The sequence below is a fragment of the Scardinius erythrophthalmus genome (assembly GCF_964197995.2).
Source record: "Scardinius erythrophthalmus genome assembly, chromosome: 5".
NCBI classification, from domain to species: Eukaryota; Metazoa; Chordata; class Actinopteri; order Cypriniformes; family Leuciscidae; genus Scardinius; species Scardinius erythrophthalmus.
The window spans coordinates 26421206-26435025 of NC_138225.1; the positions used below are offsets into that span (position 1 = coordinate 26421206).

Sequence of the window (13820 nt, forward strand, 5' to 3'; positions counted from 1 at the left end):
AACAAATAAAAAAGTGTAGAACAAATACATAACTAATTACTTCAGTTTCCAGTGGGTGTATTTATAAAACCAACATATTGTTTCAGCAGTTATCTCTTGTTTTTTAAATAATTGCAAGTGTAAAATAGTGACTCTTCAGTCGCTCCTCTCTTCTGTGCACATACAGCAAGTGTGAGTTTATTCTCTTTCACTTTAATAAGCTGGAATATAAATCTATCAGAGTATAAAAAGGGACTAAGTCAGGTATTCTTTGTAAAGTTAATGATTATGACTATGTTAAAAGACCCTGCAAACTTTCACCTTTTCAGAGAGAAAAGAATTTGTCTTCAAGGTCAGCAATTTTAATTTTCTGCAAATGTTGGCTGAAAAGCTCAAATAAAACCATCACAGCCTGCAGTTTACTCTCAGAGTGGAGGACACTCCTGTTCAATATGCAGCTCCACTGTCTGTACAAATAAAAAGGCAGTAAATGTTTTTGAATGGTTCAAAAATGGTTTTGTAGTATTTATTCTTAGGAAACAGTAGTTGATGACCTCCTCAGAACATTACACAATATACAATGCATCAGATAGAAGTGTATTGCTTAAACGTTCTTGTATTTTGCTCCTAAAACAGTAATGTAGTCTATGTTTTAATCAAGAACTTTCATATCTCCAGAATAAAATAAATCTTATTTACAAAAGGATTAAAACTCTTTGGATCTTCATAGTTTAAATAATACATTTAAAATGTTACAGAAATATATATTTACTGCAGAAGTACGTCACGTGTACAGTTTCACCTTAAATAATGAGAAAACATCTTTCAGTAAATAAGACTAATTCTGTGCAAAATGTTGTCAGATCTGTGATGTGTACGCAGCAGTTAGAGTTAGTAGCCTATTAGTTCTTCAAGGTCACAGAAGGTCACGGTCGCTCTTGCTGTAATAAGGAAACAGAGTCAAGGATAAAAAACAAGAAAAAGAAATAAAAGTATGTAAAACTCATGATAAATTCACACCGTTTTGTGTCAGTATCTTCATTTACATTTAATATCAATGTATTTTAATGTATATGTGTGTGTGCACTTAAAAATGCAAAAGCAGTGTGTTTTTACCTGCATCTTGCCATATAGCCACATTAAAAATCTCCCTACGTTACTGTAGACCCCTGGACGGTTCTGCTTTCCACAGCCATCTCCCCAACTTGTTATACCTGTGAGATACCACTGATCATCAGCTTTACACACCAATGGACCCCCACTGTCGCCCTGGAGAGAGAGATCGAAAAGTGAGGAAGAAGAAGAAATTATACTAAAAAAAGCTTTAACTAAACATCAAGGGCATGGGTTTAATGTTGACATTAGAGAGACCCCCGACCCCATATTTTAACGAACGAAGGTTAGCAAAGGTTTTTTCAAAACACAGCTTATGAAACTGAACCAGTGATGTTATGGCAGAGTGTGTGTTTAAGACCACATGCCCTGCCGTTCTGAAGGTTCGGTGGAAGGGCTTTATGTGTTGGTAAGTTATGGTAGAAAACTGCCCCCTTTACAGGAGGGTTTAGCAGGCACCTCCTTCAAGAGTATTTCTATGTATAGGGTTGAAGTTGCCTCCCCCTAATGGCAGGTTCCTTAAGTAGGCAGCTCCCTTATGTTTTCATGAAATTGTGGCTGCCTCCCCAGATGCTGGGTCCTATAAGCAGGCAGTCCCTTCACGAATCATTGCAATGTACTTTAAGCTGCCTCCCCCTGATGTGGGTTCCTTAGGTAGGCAGCTCTCTTAGGTCTTGAAGTTGTAGGTGCCTTACCCATGAGTGGGGTCTTTAAGCAGGAAGCTCCTTCATGAGCCTTTTAAAATGCATTAAGGTTGAAGCTGCCTCCCCCTAAAGGTGGGTGCTTTAAGCTCCCTTATTTCTCGTGAATTTATGGCTGCCTCCCCCAGAGTTTTGGGCCTTAAGCAGGCGGCCCGTTCACGAACCTTGGCAACACATTAAGGGTTCCTTAAGTAGCCAGCTCCCTTATGCCTTGCGAAGCCACGGCTGCCTTCCCCAGAGTTTGGGCCTTAAACAGGAAGCCAGTCCATGAGCCACTGCAATGCTTTTAGGATTGAAGCTGCCACCCCATATGGTGGGCTCCTTAAGTAGACAGCTCCCTTACGTCTCGTGAAGTTGAGGCTGCCTTCCCAGAGGTTGGGTCCCTAAGCAGGCGGTCCCTTCATTAAGTTATTGCCAAGGTGAGGCTGGTAGAATGAGTGCACCTTCCCCATTATGGGTTCTAAGCAATATCCTTGTCACAGCTTCTAAGCACTCACAATCTCCAAGGTAAAGGGAGCTCATGTATGAGCATGTAGCCCCCTTTTGATTATCATGGGCAGCCGCCTCCTTCAAGTTTTTGGCAGGCGGCTGCCTTTTTCTAGTATGCTAAAGTTCAAGGTTGTAGATGCCCCTCCTTATCAGGATCTTATAAGAAGGAAGCTCCCTTGTGGCAATGAAGTCGTAGCTGCCTCCCCCAGAGCTGGGGTCCCTTAAGCAGGAGGTTCCTATATTTATGCAGAGGGAACTGCCCCCCTTTTTGGAGTTGTTTATAGGCAATTTCCCCTATACAAACTTTAGCATACTCACAGGGTCGTAGCTGCCTCTGTGAGCATTGGACTCCTCTAGATCGAGGGTATTTCTGTTGAGTCCTCGGCTTCCCAGAAACCCCATCTCTGGCCCTGGTGAGAAGCGGCTTTTTGCCTGAGTGTTCCTTCTCTCTGATTGAACACTCTTATTTCAGGAGTGCTGGCTGTGCGAGATGCTGACCTTAGGTCAGGCAGGCTAGCTTCCTTTTGTATTCCTGAAGCTGCAGCTGTCTCCAACAGGCTGGGTTTTACAAGAAGACAGTCCCTTCATGAGTTTATACCAAGGTTGAAGCTGTCTCCTCCTGATTGCGGGTCCCTTAAGTATTCAGCTCCCTTAGGTTATGAGTGACAGGTGAGGAAACCATTGTTTTCCTTTGCCACTTTTCCCTTGAAAATAATGTCTAGAATAGAGGCTAGCAATACCAGATAAGAGAGACATACAAAATGTGCAGAGCAGCGGGTCCCGAGGACTGGAGTTGAGAACCACTGCTCTAGTGGATGCAATGCGAATTCCCATTTAAAAGGAAACGTCTCATGTTAAGGTCCTTGCACACTGAGTCTGAAATTTTCGCATGCGTTTTTTCGTATTCGTGAATATTCGTGATTCGGTGGCTCTAAATTGTCAAAACACCATTCAAAATGCTTGCTACGGACACGAAAAACGCAGAAAATCGAACCTGATTCGATTTTTTTTTTGACGGACGAAAGGTTCGGAGGCAGTGTGCAAGCTTGATTGACATAACATGAGGTCGTATTTATTTTTTAACGTGCGAAAATTTCGGATGCGAATTTCGGACTCAGTGTGCAAGGGCCTTTATGCATGTAACCATGGTTCCCTGAGAAGGGGAACGAGACACTGCATCTCTCTACCATGCATCGGGCCTGCCTGTTTACGTCTCCTTCAGACAAAGAAGTTGTTGACGTGTACTGAAGGTGCCCTCTTGTACTCAGGGTCGCACACGTAGCCACATCACGTGCTGTCACCGGCCAATGACATTCTTTGAATCATGTGCTTTAGACACCAGTCACGCTGGAGGCGTTCCCCAAAGTGTCCTCTAGGATGCAGTGTCTTGTTCCCCTTCTCAGGAAACCATGGTTACATGCGTAACCTGAGAAATTTTTCTGGGGTCTAAACACTCTAAATGACACTAGTCTACTATTGCTAAAGTAACGGAAACAAATTTCACGCGCATCTGTTTGACAGATATACCACACAGTCTTATTTCAGTCTTGTTTTTAATTTTGTGTATAGATATATTTCAGCGAAAAATTTGCTTCATACATTCCGTTTAACAACATTAAGTTAAAGTTAAAGAGGGTAAACTTTATCATTCAGCTGAGCTGTTCACATATATTTAAACACTTACTCATTTCATGCATTAAATGCACGTCCTTGAAAGAGAGCATGCAGTTTTCTAATGTATTTGACTTCTCAGGTAATGTCAATGGTATATGACCCATTTTAGATGGATCCAAAATTACAACAACAGTGGTTGCATATAACATATATTTTAATAGCTTAATCAAAATTATTGCTAGGGACAATTCAGTAGCTGCTGGATATTGGTAGGTCCCTAGCGTCCCGACTAAATTACACCCTTGCACATTAACTAAAGCATTATGCATTGAGCAGTACAAAGTTTAAACTGCAATATCATATTTTACCAAAAGGTGGCAGTATTTGCATGCAAAGACAGCAAGCTTCTAAACATGAGAATGTATCTAACCTGGCAGGAGTCTCTCCCTCCCCTAAGATCCCCTGCACACTGCATGTTCTCTGTGATACTTCCGTAATAAACAGTAGGTGAGTTACACACAGATGAGTCTATCAGGTCTACTTTGACCTCCATCAAAGAAGTGGAACTACTATCTGCGAACACACATGTGGAGAGAGGCCAGCATTATTAATAGCCTACATGCAAACTCAGACAACAAAAAATACATACACAATTAAACATACATACCAGCCCCTTGCCGGGTAACTCCAAAACCAGTAGTCCAGCACTGCTGGGCAGGAGAAAATGTCTGGCCAAACACAGGCAGGCAGATAGGCTGTATATTACCTTTAACAGTATGTACAAAACATGTCAGTGGTCATAAATGCCTTTTGACTTATATTTATGGAAATTTAGCTACAGTATTATAATTATATAATTTAAGCTATGACGTGCATCATATAATGTACTTGAGTAATAAATGTGACTTTGTGTGTGTTTGTGTCTGTGTACAAACTCACTGGCAGGTTGATTGAGTTTTAGCAAGGCAATGTCATTGTCTTTTGTCGCTGGGTCATAATTCTCATGTAAAATTATTTGCTTTACATAATATGGGCTGGGAAGCCGGAGCTGGGACACCAAACCAATATACACTTTCCAGTTACTAGGCAACTGAGAGTCGCGTGTTTCTCTAAGAAAATGGAAAAAATTCATTCATCTGTTCATCCATCCATGTTTTTTGGAAATTGTTTGCTAATGTATTCATTAATCTTAATTATAAGTAGACTAGTCATCAAATCTTCTATCCATCCATCTAATGTAATGTATACTGACTTGGGGAAGCAGTGAGCAGCGGTAATGATGAAGTCTGGAGCCAACAGAGTTCCTCCACATGTGTGATACCCTTGGAAATGCAGGCTGGCCTGCCAGGGCCACTGACCGTCAGCAGCCACACTTCCCCCAATGATTCTTGTGGAGACGGGTGGCTTTCCACATTCTGAACAGAGAAAGAACAGGAGGGAAAGGAAGAGAGTGTTTATACTTAGATAGCATTATCATGTGGCAATAACATGTAGCAACAGTGTATAGGTACTCACTGCTGCAGTGCAGGGACACAGTCTGCTGACCAGGACAGGACATACTACAGTTAAAAAAACATTGTTACACACACAATTGAGACCAAGAGTACACTTTATTTTAAGGTATCCATGCTACAGTGTAAATATACATTGAAGTACTGAGTAATAATAATTAACTACATGTACTTACTATAGGGTTAGGGTGTGGTATAGGTTAGTTGCATGTAATTAAGCACAATTTATAGTTGACTGCATGTAGTGACTCTAGTGACTGCATGTAATATGTGTAACAAAGACACTGTAAAATAAAGTGTTACCATACATTTTATACTTTTATGCATTGCCATATCCACAGTGCATTTTAAAACATTTTATGGCATTCTTTGATTGCAAATGGAGAAATTAAGTTTATTCATTCTGTTTACACCGACAAGACAGAAAAAAAAGAAAGTAGTTACATTTGGCCGAATTGGTTCGTATCTTATTCGTACGTTTTCATATCATCCACGACTCAGAGTTAGGTTAGGGGGTGGACCTCCATGATTACCTTTTTTTCTCCAAAAAAACGTACGTTGTCATACAAATCACATTTTGTGAATTTCTATGAAATTTACAGCTCTTAAAATATGTATGTTTTTTCATGAGATCAGGTATAATCTGTTGCTTTTTCAGGGCTGTTTAAAAATAGCCTTTTTGACATCGTCATACTCAGATTCAAGTCAGAATATGAGTCTGATAGGCTACTGCTCCATTGGGCTGTGATTAAGGGGCGTGTTTCAACAGAACCAGGAAAGAAAATGCCTCTGCACTCAATTGGATAGACCTACAACCAATCAGAGCAATGAAGTAAGTGACGTATGTTCTTCATTCATGTTTCCGATCGACAAATGCCTTGATCGCGGTTCTCTGTTCCTCTTTTAAAATGAATGCGCTGTCGATATCTTCTATAACAGACGCAATGGCGGAATACACATCTCAATTCTCCAGCGGCAGTCATCTTTGTTGTAAACAAATTCAACCCAAGCGCTCTTTGGTGACGTGGATGATTACGTTACTGTTGATCATCTGTCCATCATCGTATAAAGCCCGCCCTGACAATTTGATTGGTCCGAACAGCTCTGGTTCGAGCATAGTTGCTCCACAACGGTAGCCTGGAAATCCAGACCTAAATCTAAAAGATTAATGGTCTGGCGTCGACTAATGAAAATCGGCCCGCTCGAGGGGCAGCACCATAGACAGTAAAAGAAATGGACACAGCGACCCCATTGGATTCAACGGAGAAAAGTGAAGTCAATTAGAAGCACTCACTTCCTGATGGCTGACCGTACTGCGCAGACTCAAACTGAGCTTGGCGACGCAGATGTGACATGAGCAGCCTGTCTGTCTTCTAGTAGCTGTGCCAAGAGAAATCTGAATCATTCCCTTCCGAAACTTGCAGAGACGGAGAGTGTGAGTAGGAGGTGTCCATGAGATAGGAGCAGGAGAAACTTTTGCTAAGTATTCTGATTAATTATTTTGTCATTTTGCCTCCACGTCCCCCCGATTGCCCGCAAGCTTCTCCTCCTGTCCATACGGTAATTTCTCTACTGTGCGACAGAGAGTCGCGTGGTTATGACGCAATCGTTAGCCTATTTTTACAAAAACTGCTTCTACGGGGCCATAAAGTAAGATACAAGGTAATGGAGCCTTTTATACATTTTCGTGTTTCTTTAGAAATAAATAATGTACAAATGGAGTCTTTAAACGCCTCAGATGTAAAGTTATTCGCTGTCAAAGAGACGCCAAAATGAACGGGAGTCAATGGAATGCTAACAGCAGGTGAGGGTCTGCTAATCAATGGTGGCCCCCGGGGAAGCTTCAGTTTTTTCTGAAACATTACCGCCTTGGGCAGCACTAGGCATGTGCCGGTATCAAATTTTCATGCTGCGATTAATTGATTGAGCTTTTATCACGGTATACGGTATTATCACGATATTTTAATTGCTCAAGAGAAACGGATGGATTGGGAGGGGATGTAGAAAAAACAAACAACTTGCATCACAATAGGTGTAATTGTGATTGTCAAAACATTTGGTAACTAAACAGAATTTTACACAATTTTCACGATTTCAATTCAATTCTTGGGATTTGATTTCAATCTTGATTCAATATTGACTATTTTGATAAATATTAGGTAGGCTACAGTAGATAGCCTACATGTTAATTTTTCTCAAGAAAAAATATATCTCACATAATGCTGTAAACATACAGAGAGCCCTGTCGGCTGGTATTATTAAAGGTTAAAAATTAACAAATTAAATTAAATATAATTTGGTTTTCATTATAATAACAATTATGACACAAGTAAAAATATAATACAAATGTAATATAGTGCACATATTTAGCAAAATACTATTTTTTCTAGTCAACTAACGTGTTGGTCATTAAATGGCTTTCCTGAGGTAAATGTAACGTTCTGTGACATAATTGTTCACCTGCAGTTTTATTTTCCCTCTTTTCGTGGTTGAAAAACACTAGCTATGTTTCCATCCACTTGTCAATCGAATTATCTGAAGTTCGGTAAAAAAGCTCATGTGAATAAATCTGGTGAATGTGTGTTTCCATCCAACAGCTTTAAAGCGAATAAAAACCTGTGTGTAATGGCGTCACATGCTGTTTTGCGAACAAATTGGTATATCGAATTGATTTGAGACATTTTAAGGTGTTTCCATTTCATTTTCGCACTGAATCGCACAACATTCAAACATACATTTGCGAACAAAGTTTTGCTAGACAAAATGGATCGCGCCATCTATCGTTTCCATCAGCGTTTATCGCATAAGCCGTATATCGATCAAGATAAAATCCGATGAGACCGACCGTATTTCATTTGAGTCGATATTCATGAAATTCAATCGAATTTTACTGTTTCCATAAGGCATTTTTCATTCGATATCACTCAATTCGGATAAAAACGTGTGGATGGAAACATAGCTACTGATTGATCGATATTATGTATGAGGCATAAATTCCTTTCGGTAAGCTGTACTGTATCTTTAAATAAAAAGTAACAGATGATCGGTTTGCTTGAACTGAGGCGCTACAGCGATCGGTCACGTCACATTCACAAGCGCCAAAACGGTATTTATTGTCTGAATTTCGTAATAAAATGGACAGAACCTGATAGCTGAGAATTTTTTTCATATCAAAAGTAACCTGCTCTGTCTAGTCTGTCGGTGTCAGTGTCCTCTTTGCTCCGTGATTTTTCTCTGCGTGAGAAAATGGATGTGGCGCGAGAGCGTGTGAAAAGTGTAAATTGCGTGAGTCTCACGCTGAATGCGTAGAGTTGACAGCCCTGCTTTTAGAAGGGGGATAAATCCTTTATTTTACTGTCTATGGATGAATCGTCGGCAGCGTTCCTCCTTCCGCCATGCTTCTTCTCCTTGTGAGGATTGTTTACATTAGACTAGAGCGCACACTGCGCCGCATGCACACAGTGCTTCTACATGTGGGGATTGTTTACATCAGAGTGCGCACGTGTTTCGCGCAGCATATACGCAGTGTTTGTTTAAGCGGTTGATGGAAAATAAGCTAATGCGCGTTCTATAAATATAAATTCTGATCTATTGTTTTTCACGGTATTTTGAAGTGCCCACGATAACAATATCGTGCATATTCATTACCGCGATTTATCGCATTACCGAATACCGGCACATGCCTAGGCAGCACCAAGCATGCATTTGAAAATCTCACTGCACGCAATTGGATAACACTACGACCAGTCACAACAAGTTACCGTTTAGCTTCCAGCGGAGCTAACTGGTAGATTAGACTCTTACCGTATCCGGTCGGCAAAACAGCAAAAACGCCCTTCTTGCAAAGGAACAATTCGAGCGCCGTCTTCTGTTCCTCTTTTAGAGAAAAAGTCTAAATATTTCATTGTTGAACACAAACAAATGGTGTTCATCCATAGCCATCTTGCAATGTTTACTAATGACTTCGACGTTGCAGCGCTGTCGTCATCTCACCTCTGGCCCGCCTATATCAGATAACCTGATGTGATTGGTGCAGCTCAGATAAAGGGGCATATTTAATGAGCATCATTACTCGACACCAGAGTAACTCGCAAAGCAAATTCAACTTGTGCTCTCGCGAGAACTCTGGATTACCAGGGTACCACAACGGATCAAGTCCAGACCAAACTTCCCGACCTCAAATGTGGTGGGCGGGGCTAAGTTCAGCTAGCATGGCATCCAGGCTATTAATAATTAATATATCAATATACAATTTATTTGACAGTATTTAAAGAAACGACAGCAAATGCTTCCTATTGACTACATTTACCCAATGGCAAATATAAATTTTGTTATTGAGCTTTGTAAGAACCCATAGAATTAGGTACTTAGCATTAGCATATTAGCTACACATCCACTGATTGCCATAACTTTATCTCTCTTTTTTGTTGTTTTTGTTCTCTGTAGGTTATACTAGTTTTTTTTCTGCATGAACTTTTCTGCTTACATTGTTTTTTTCAGCAGTAAATTATGCCAGTTTCATTTTTTTTTATTATTACCTTCTATTAACGCTCCCCTGGATGGTGTTTGTAAACTGACTGTTAATACTTTGAAAGGAGGATGAGTTGGTTAGCAAGAAACCATCTTCATGACTCCTGTGGAGCACATAAACCAAAACACACATGAATACAAATTCATACATAGATCCTCAATATTGTCTAATGCTTGTTTGCTTGTGATTCAATGCCATGCCAGATTCCATGGCTATTTTCATTGTGAAAACCAGGTTAAATGTAATAAACGAACATACAGTGATAGAGATTTGGGGAAAATATCTATCTTTGATAAAAAAAAAATATATAACTGAATCTGAACTTTGTAGAAAACCTTTTTAAATTGTCAATGTTGTGTAATGTGTGCTGTGCTTGTGTGTGTGTGTGTGTGTGTGTGTGTGTGTGTGTGTGTGTGTGTGTGTGTGTGTGTGTGTGTGTGTGTGTGTGTTATACTTACTGTCTGAAGCCAAGCTGTTGGCAGGTTTGGTCTGCTATGTTTTTATTCCAGCCCTGTGCGCAGACTGGAAGGAAGACCCTGGACTTAAAGGTCATGACCTGCAATTCATTTGCTGTCCCAAACCGCACTATAGAAAGATTAAAGGCAAATCAGTGTGCTGCTTTCAGAATATCAACCATATATGATTTCCAAATAAAAAGAGATTTTAAAAAGTCACTTTGTTATTGACATATATTTCTGTGTGATTGACACTGACCACAGCGAGATTCATCACTGCCTTGAGAACAGTCTCTCTTCCCATCACAGTCAACTGATGAAGGGGGGCATGTGTCTGTCTCCTTCGTGCTCTTGGAGAGAGTCCACAGTGTCGACCCATAACGGACTGTGCAGGAGTTGAAAAATGAGTTTAAAAGACTTGTGAAAATTAGTAGTTTAAGTTTAAGCTTTTATGTGAATACAATTCACACAACCCAAACTACAGTATTTGATGTTCTGGGCACAACTGTATATATGACTACATGCATACATTAAAATATATGCTTACCTCCCAGCCAGATGGCAATTACAACCAGCACTACAACAACAGTAGCACCACTAGACCCACCATAGCAACACCTTTTGCTCTTGCAGAGAACTTGCCTTCTCTGTGACGGGACTGCAAAAAGCAAACAAAAATGGCTATTGACAGTCTAAGATTATTTATTGCTTAAGTTATTTTTTAATGACCATGTTTTAAGACCTATATGTGTATAGTTAGTGTGTGTTATTAAGTGTTACTTGTCTCTGCTACACGAGGAGCAGGTGTTTGAGGTATTGGCTGGGGTATGTGGTACGGCTGGATTTGGTTGGCCGACAATGTCTGAAGACTCGTATATGAAGGTGGAGCCGTGTTCTGATTCACCACTGAGTCATATGAGGGTGGAGCCTCAGTCTGTATTCATAAAAATATAAATGCAAGATATTTACAAAGGAGCCTTTAAGGTAATAAATATCTCTATTAAACACTGTTCGCTCTCATCTGTTATCCAGTTAAATTCACTGTAAACAACTTTACTGCCAATCAGATTTCAAATAAATTGTTTATACATTTATGATAAGTCTCATATGCAAGGCCCTGCTTTATGCGGTGGGATTGCTTTTCTTTTGAACAAGGACAGATTTCAGATTTCACCTTAAAAAAGTCACGGAATAATTATTTGTCATATGTTTAGTAAATGTATTCCAACATTATATTGTCATAATTTATGTACAATTATAATTTTAAGATAATTTTATGTTCAAATGACCAAATTATTGGTGTGTGTGTGTGTGTGTGTGTGTGTGTGTGTGTGTGTGTGTGTGTGTGTGTGTGTGTGTGTGTGTGTGTGTGTGTGTGTGTGTGTGTGTGTGTGTGTGTGATGCAGATTTTTCTGATACAAATTTGGACTGGGGGATTACCATTACAATGTGAGACACCAAAATGCCCATTCTACTTTTTTTGGTCTTGCCTGGCCAAATGTGTGAGCATGCAATGAACCTCTTGCTCCATATTCAAATGAGTGTTTAAATGTCCCCATACACAGATTTGTGTACATACATAATCACATTATAAAGACAGCAGCAAGACGTTGCATGGAGTTGACAGAGCAATTTAGACATCTCAGTCAGTTGTCTCAGCTATTGCATTATACACATATAGCCTAAGCATTGTTTGTCTTGAATTTGTTGTACTGTTTTTCATAATGAAACCGGACCTATCTTAGGCCTGTTTCACATCGCACACATTGTGTAAATGAATCTGCAATGCATCTGCAACAGCATGCTCAGGTTGTGCTTTCAGCAGCTGCAGCACTATGCAACAAAATAAAGTGATTTCTGGTACACTGAGGTTTTTTTTTTATTTTTTTATATTGGCCATTTATTAATTTGTTTTCCCAATTTTTTCAAAAGTTTTCAACTGTGAGACTTGTACATTACACATGAAAGCATATATTTATTTCAGCCCACATATTAGCAGGTTACGATATTTACACCTGCATAAGCAGCACATATTGAGTACACAGTATTCAACATTGAGCCTATTTTTTGCCACGCATAGTTCACTGAACCCAGCAGAAAATGTTTTGAAAAAGCATCATAAATCTATTTATCAACACAGTCTTTTGCAATATAAACTTTTAAGAAGCAACTTAAAATGGAGTGAAAAAAATCTCAGCCAGGCCTGATGTATAGCCTACGCATCTTTTTTGGTAACACTTGACCCATTAATACTTTAACTTTTTAAAAAAAAACCTTGCTACATGTACTGTGCTGGACTAAATGGGACTGGTCACAGCACTTGCATATTGTTGCCCTATTGTTAGTTTGATTGCTTATATTGCTCTCCTCATTTGTAAGTCGCTTTGGATAAAAGTGTCTGCTAAATGATTAAATGTAATGTAAGTTACACCAACAGGCAGTCTGACTAAATCCAGATGATTGAAATAGTTTTTGTGTATCTGTTCTCTGTATTTCAATCCATAGATCAATCTGTAATAATTGTTTAATAAACGATACCTTAAATGCTGATTTTGAACACATTGTTGTTACTAGGATTGATCTGTGAGGTTCAGAATCTGCCCTTCTAAGGCATGTTGCAGATCTTATTCTCTCTAACAACACCCAGTTGGAACATGTTATTTATAATACACACAGTGAATCATTCACTTGGTTGCATAATAAGCCTCCTTCTTTTAATTCTTATTGAATATAACTTTTCTATAACCAATTATGTTGCTAATTCTATTAAAACTTCAAAACAAATGGAGTTAGAATGTATATACTGTGTTAATAATTAGTACAGGTCCCTTGGATACAAGTCAACTGTTCCAATTGCCAATTAGGACACAATACCATGACAACTGTAGTGCTATACAGAAGCTAGTCACTAAGAGAAAAACATTACAGCAATAAGAACACAATACTAATACAATTTCAGTGCTAGTCACTCAACATTTACAATAATATATTAACAAAACAACAAAACCACAGCCACATCAAAAATGCCCACAAAAAGAATAATCACTAATTAAAAATACAAGGGAAATATTGATATGTTTGTATCTATGTTTGTTTTGGAAATATTTTGTTAGGTATTAAAGTATTTATACCTGTCTGTGCTCCATGTGAGTATCCGTTAAAATAGATCGGGTAGACTCTACCTGTACTTCAGCTATGTGTTTATTCTCTGTCATGAACCTGCTAGTGACACAGTACATCTATTACATCATCAGAGCAGGACAAACCCTGAGTAACTCATGTCTTCCTCTCTCTCTCTCTCTCTTTCTCCTGTTCAACTGGTTTTACAAGCAGCCTTTCAACGTTTCTTAACAACATGTCCATAGAAACATTGTAGTGCAGATACACACGCAGAGAACAGAATTTTCCATCAATTTTCCATTTTCAT

At 39.2% G+C, this 13820-nt stretch overlaps 1 protein-coding gene across 1 annotated transcript; it reads right to left on the minus strand.

Moving 5' to 3' along the window:
* Positions 1–477: 477 nt before the first annotated feature.
* tmprss13b (transmembrane serine protease 13b) lies at positions 478–13539 on the minus strand (the record flags this gene model as incomplete). The annotated part of the gene is made up of 13 exons (XM_081365209.1): positions 478–920; positions 1096–1248; positions 4327–4469; positions 4564–4662; positions 4836–5005; positions 5149–5311; positions 5412–5455; positions 9946–10041; positions 10397–10523; positions 10653–10778; positions 10941–11051; positions 11174–11327; positions 13525–13539. 13 exons carry the CDS (start codon positions 13537–13539, stop codon positions 906–908), a joined length of 1416 nt encoding a protein of 471 aa, XP_081221335.1. The 3' UTR covers positions 478–905.
* Between the last annotated feature and the right edge of the window lie 281 nt (positions 13540–13820).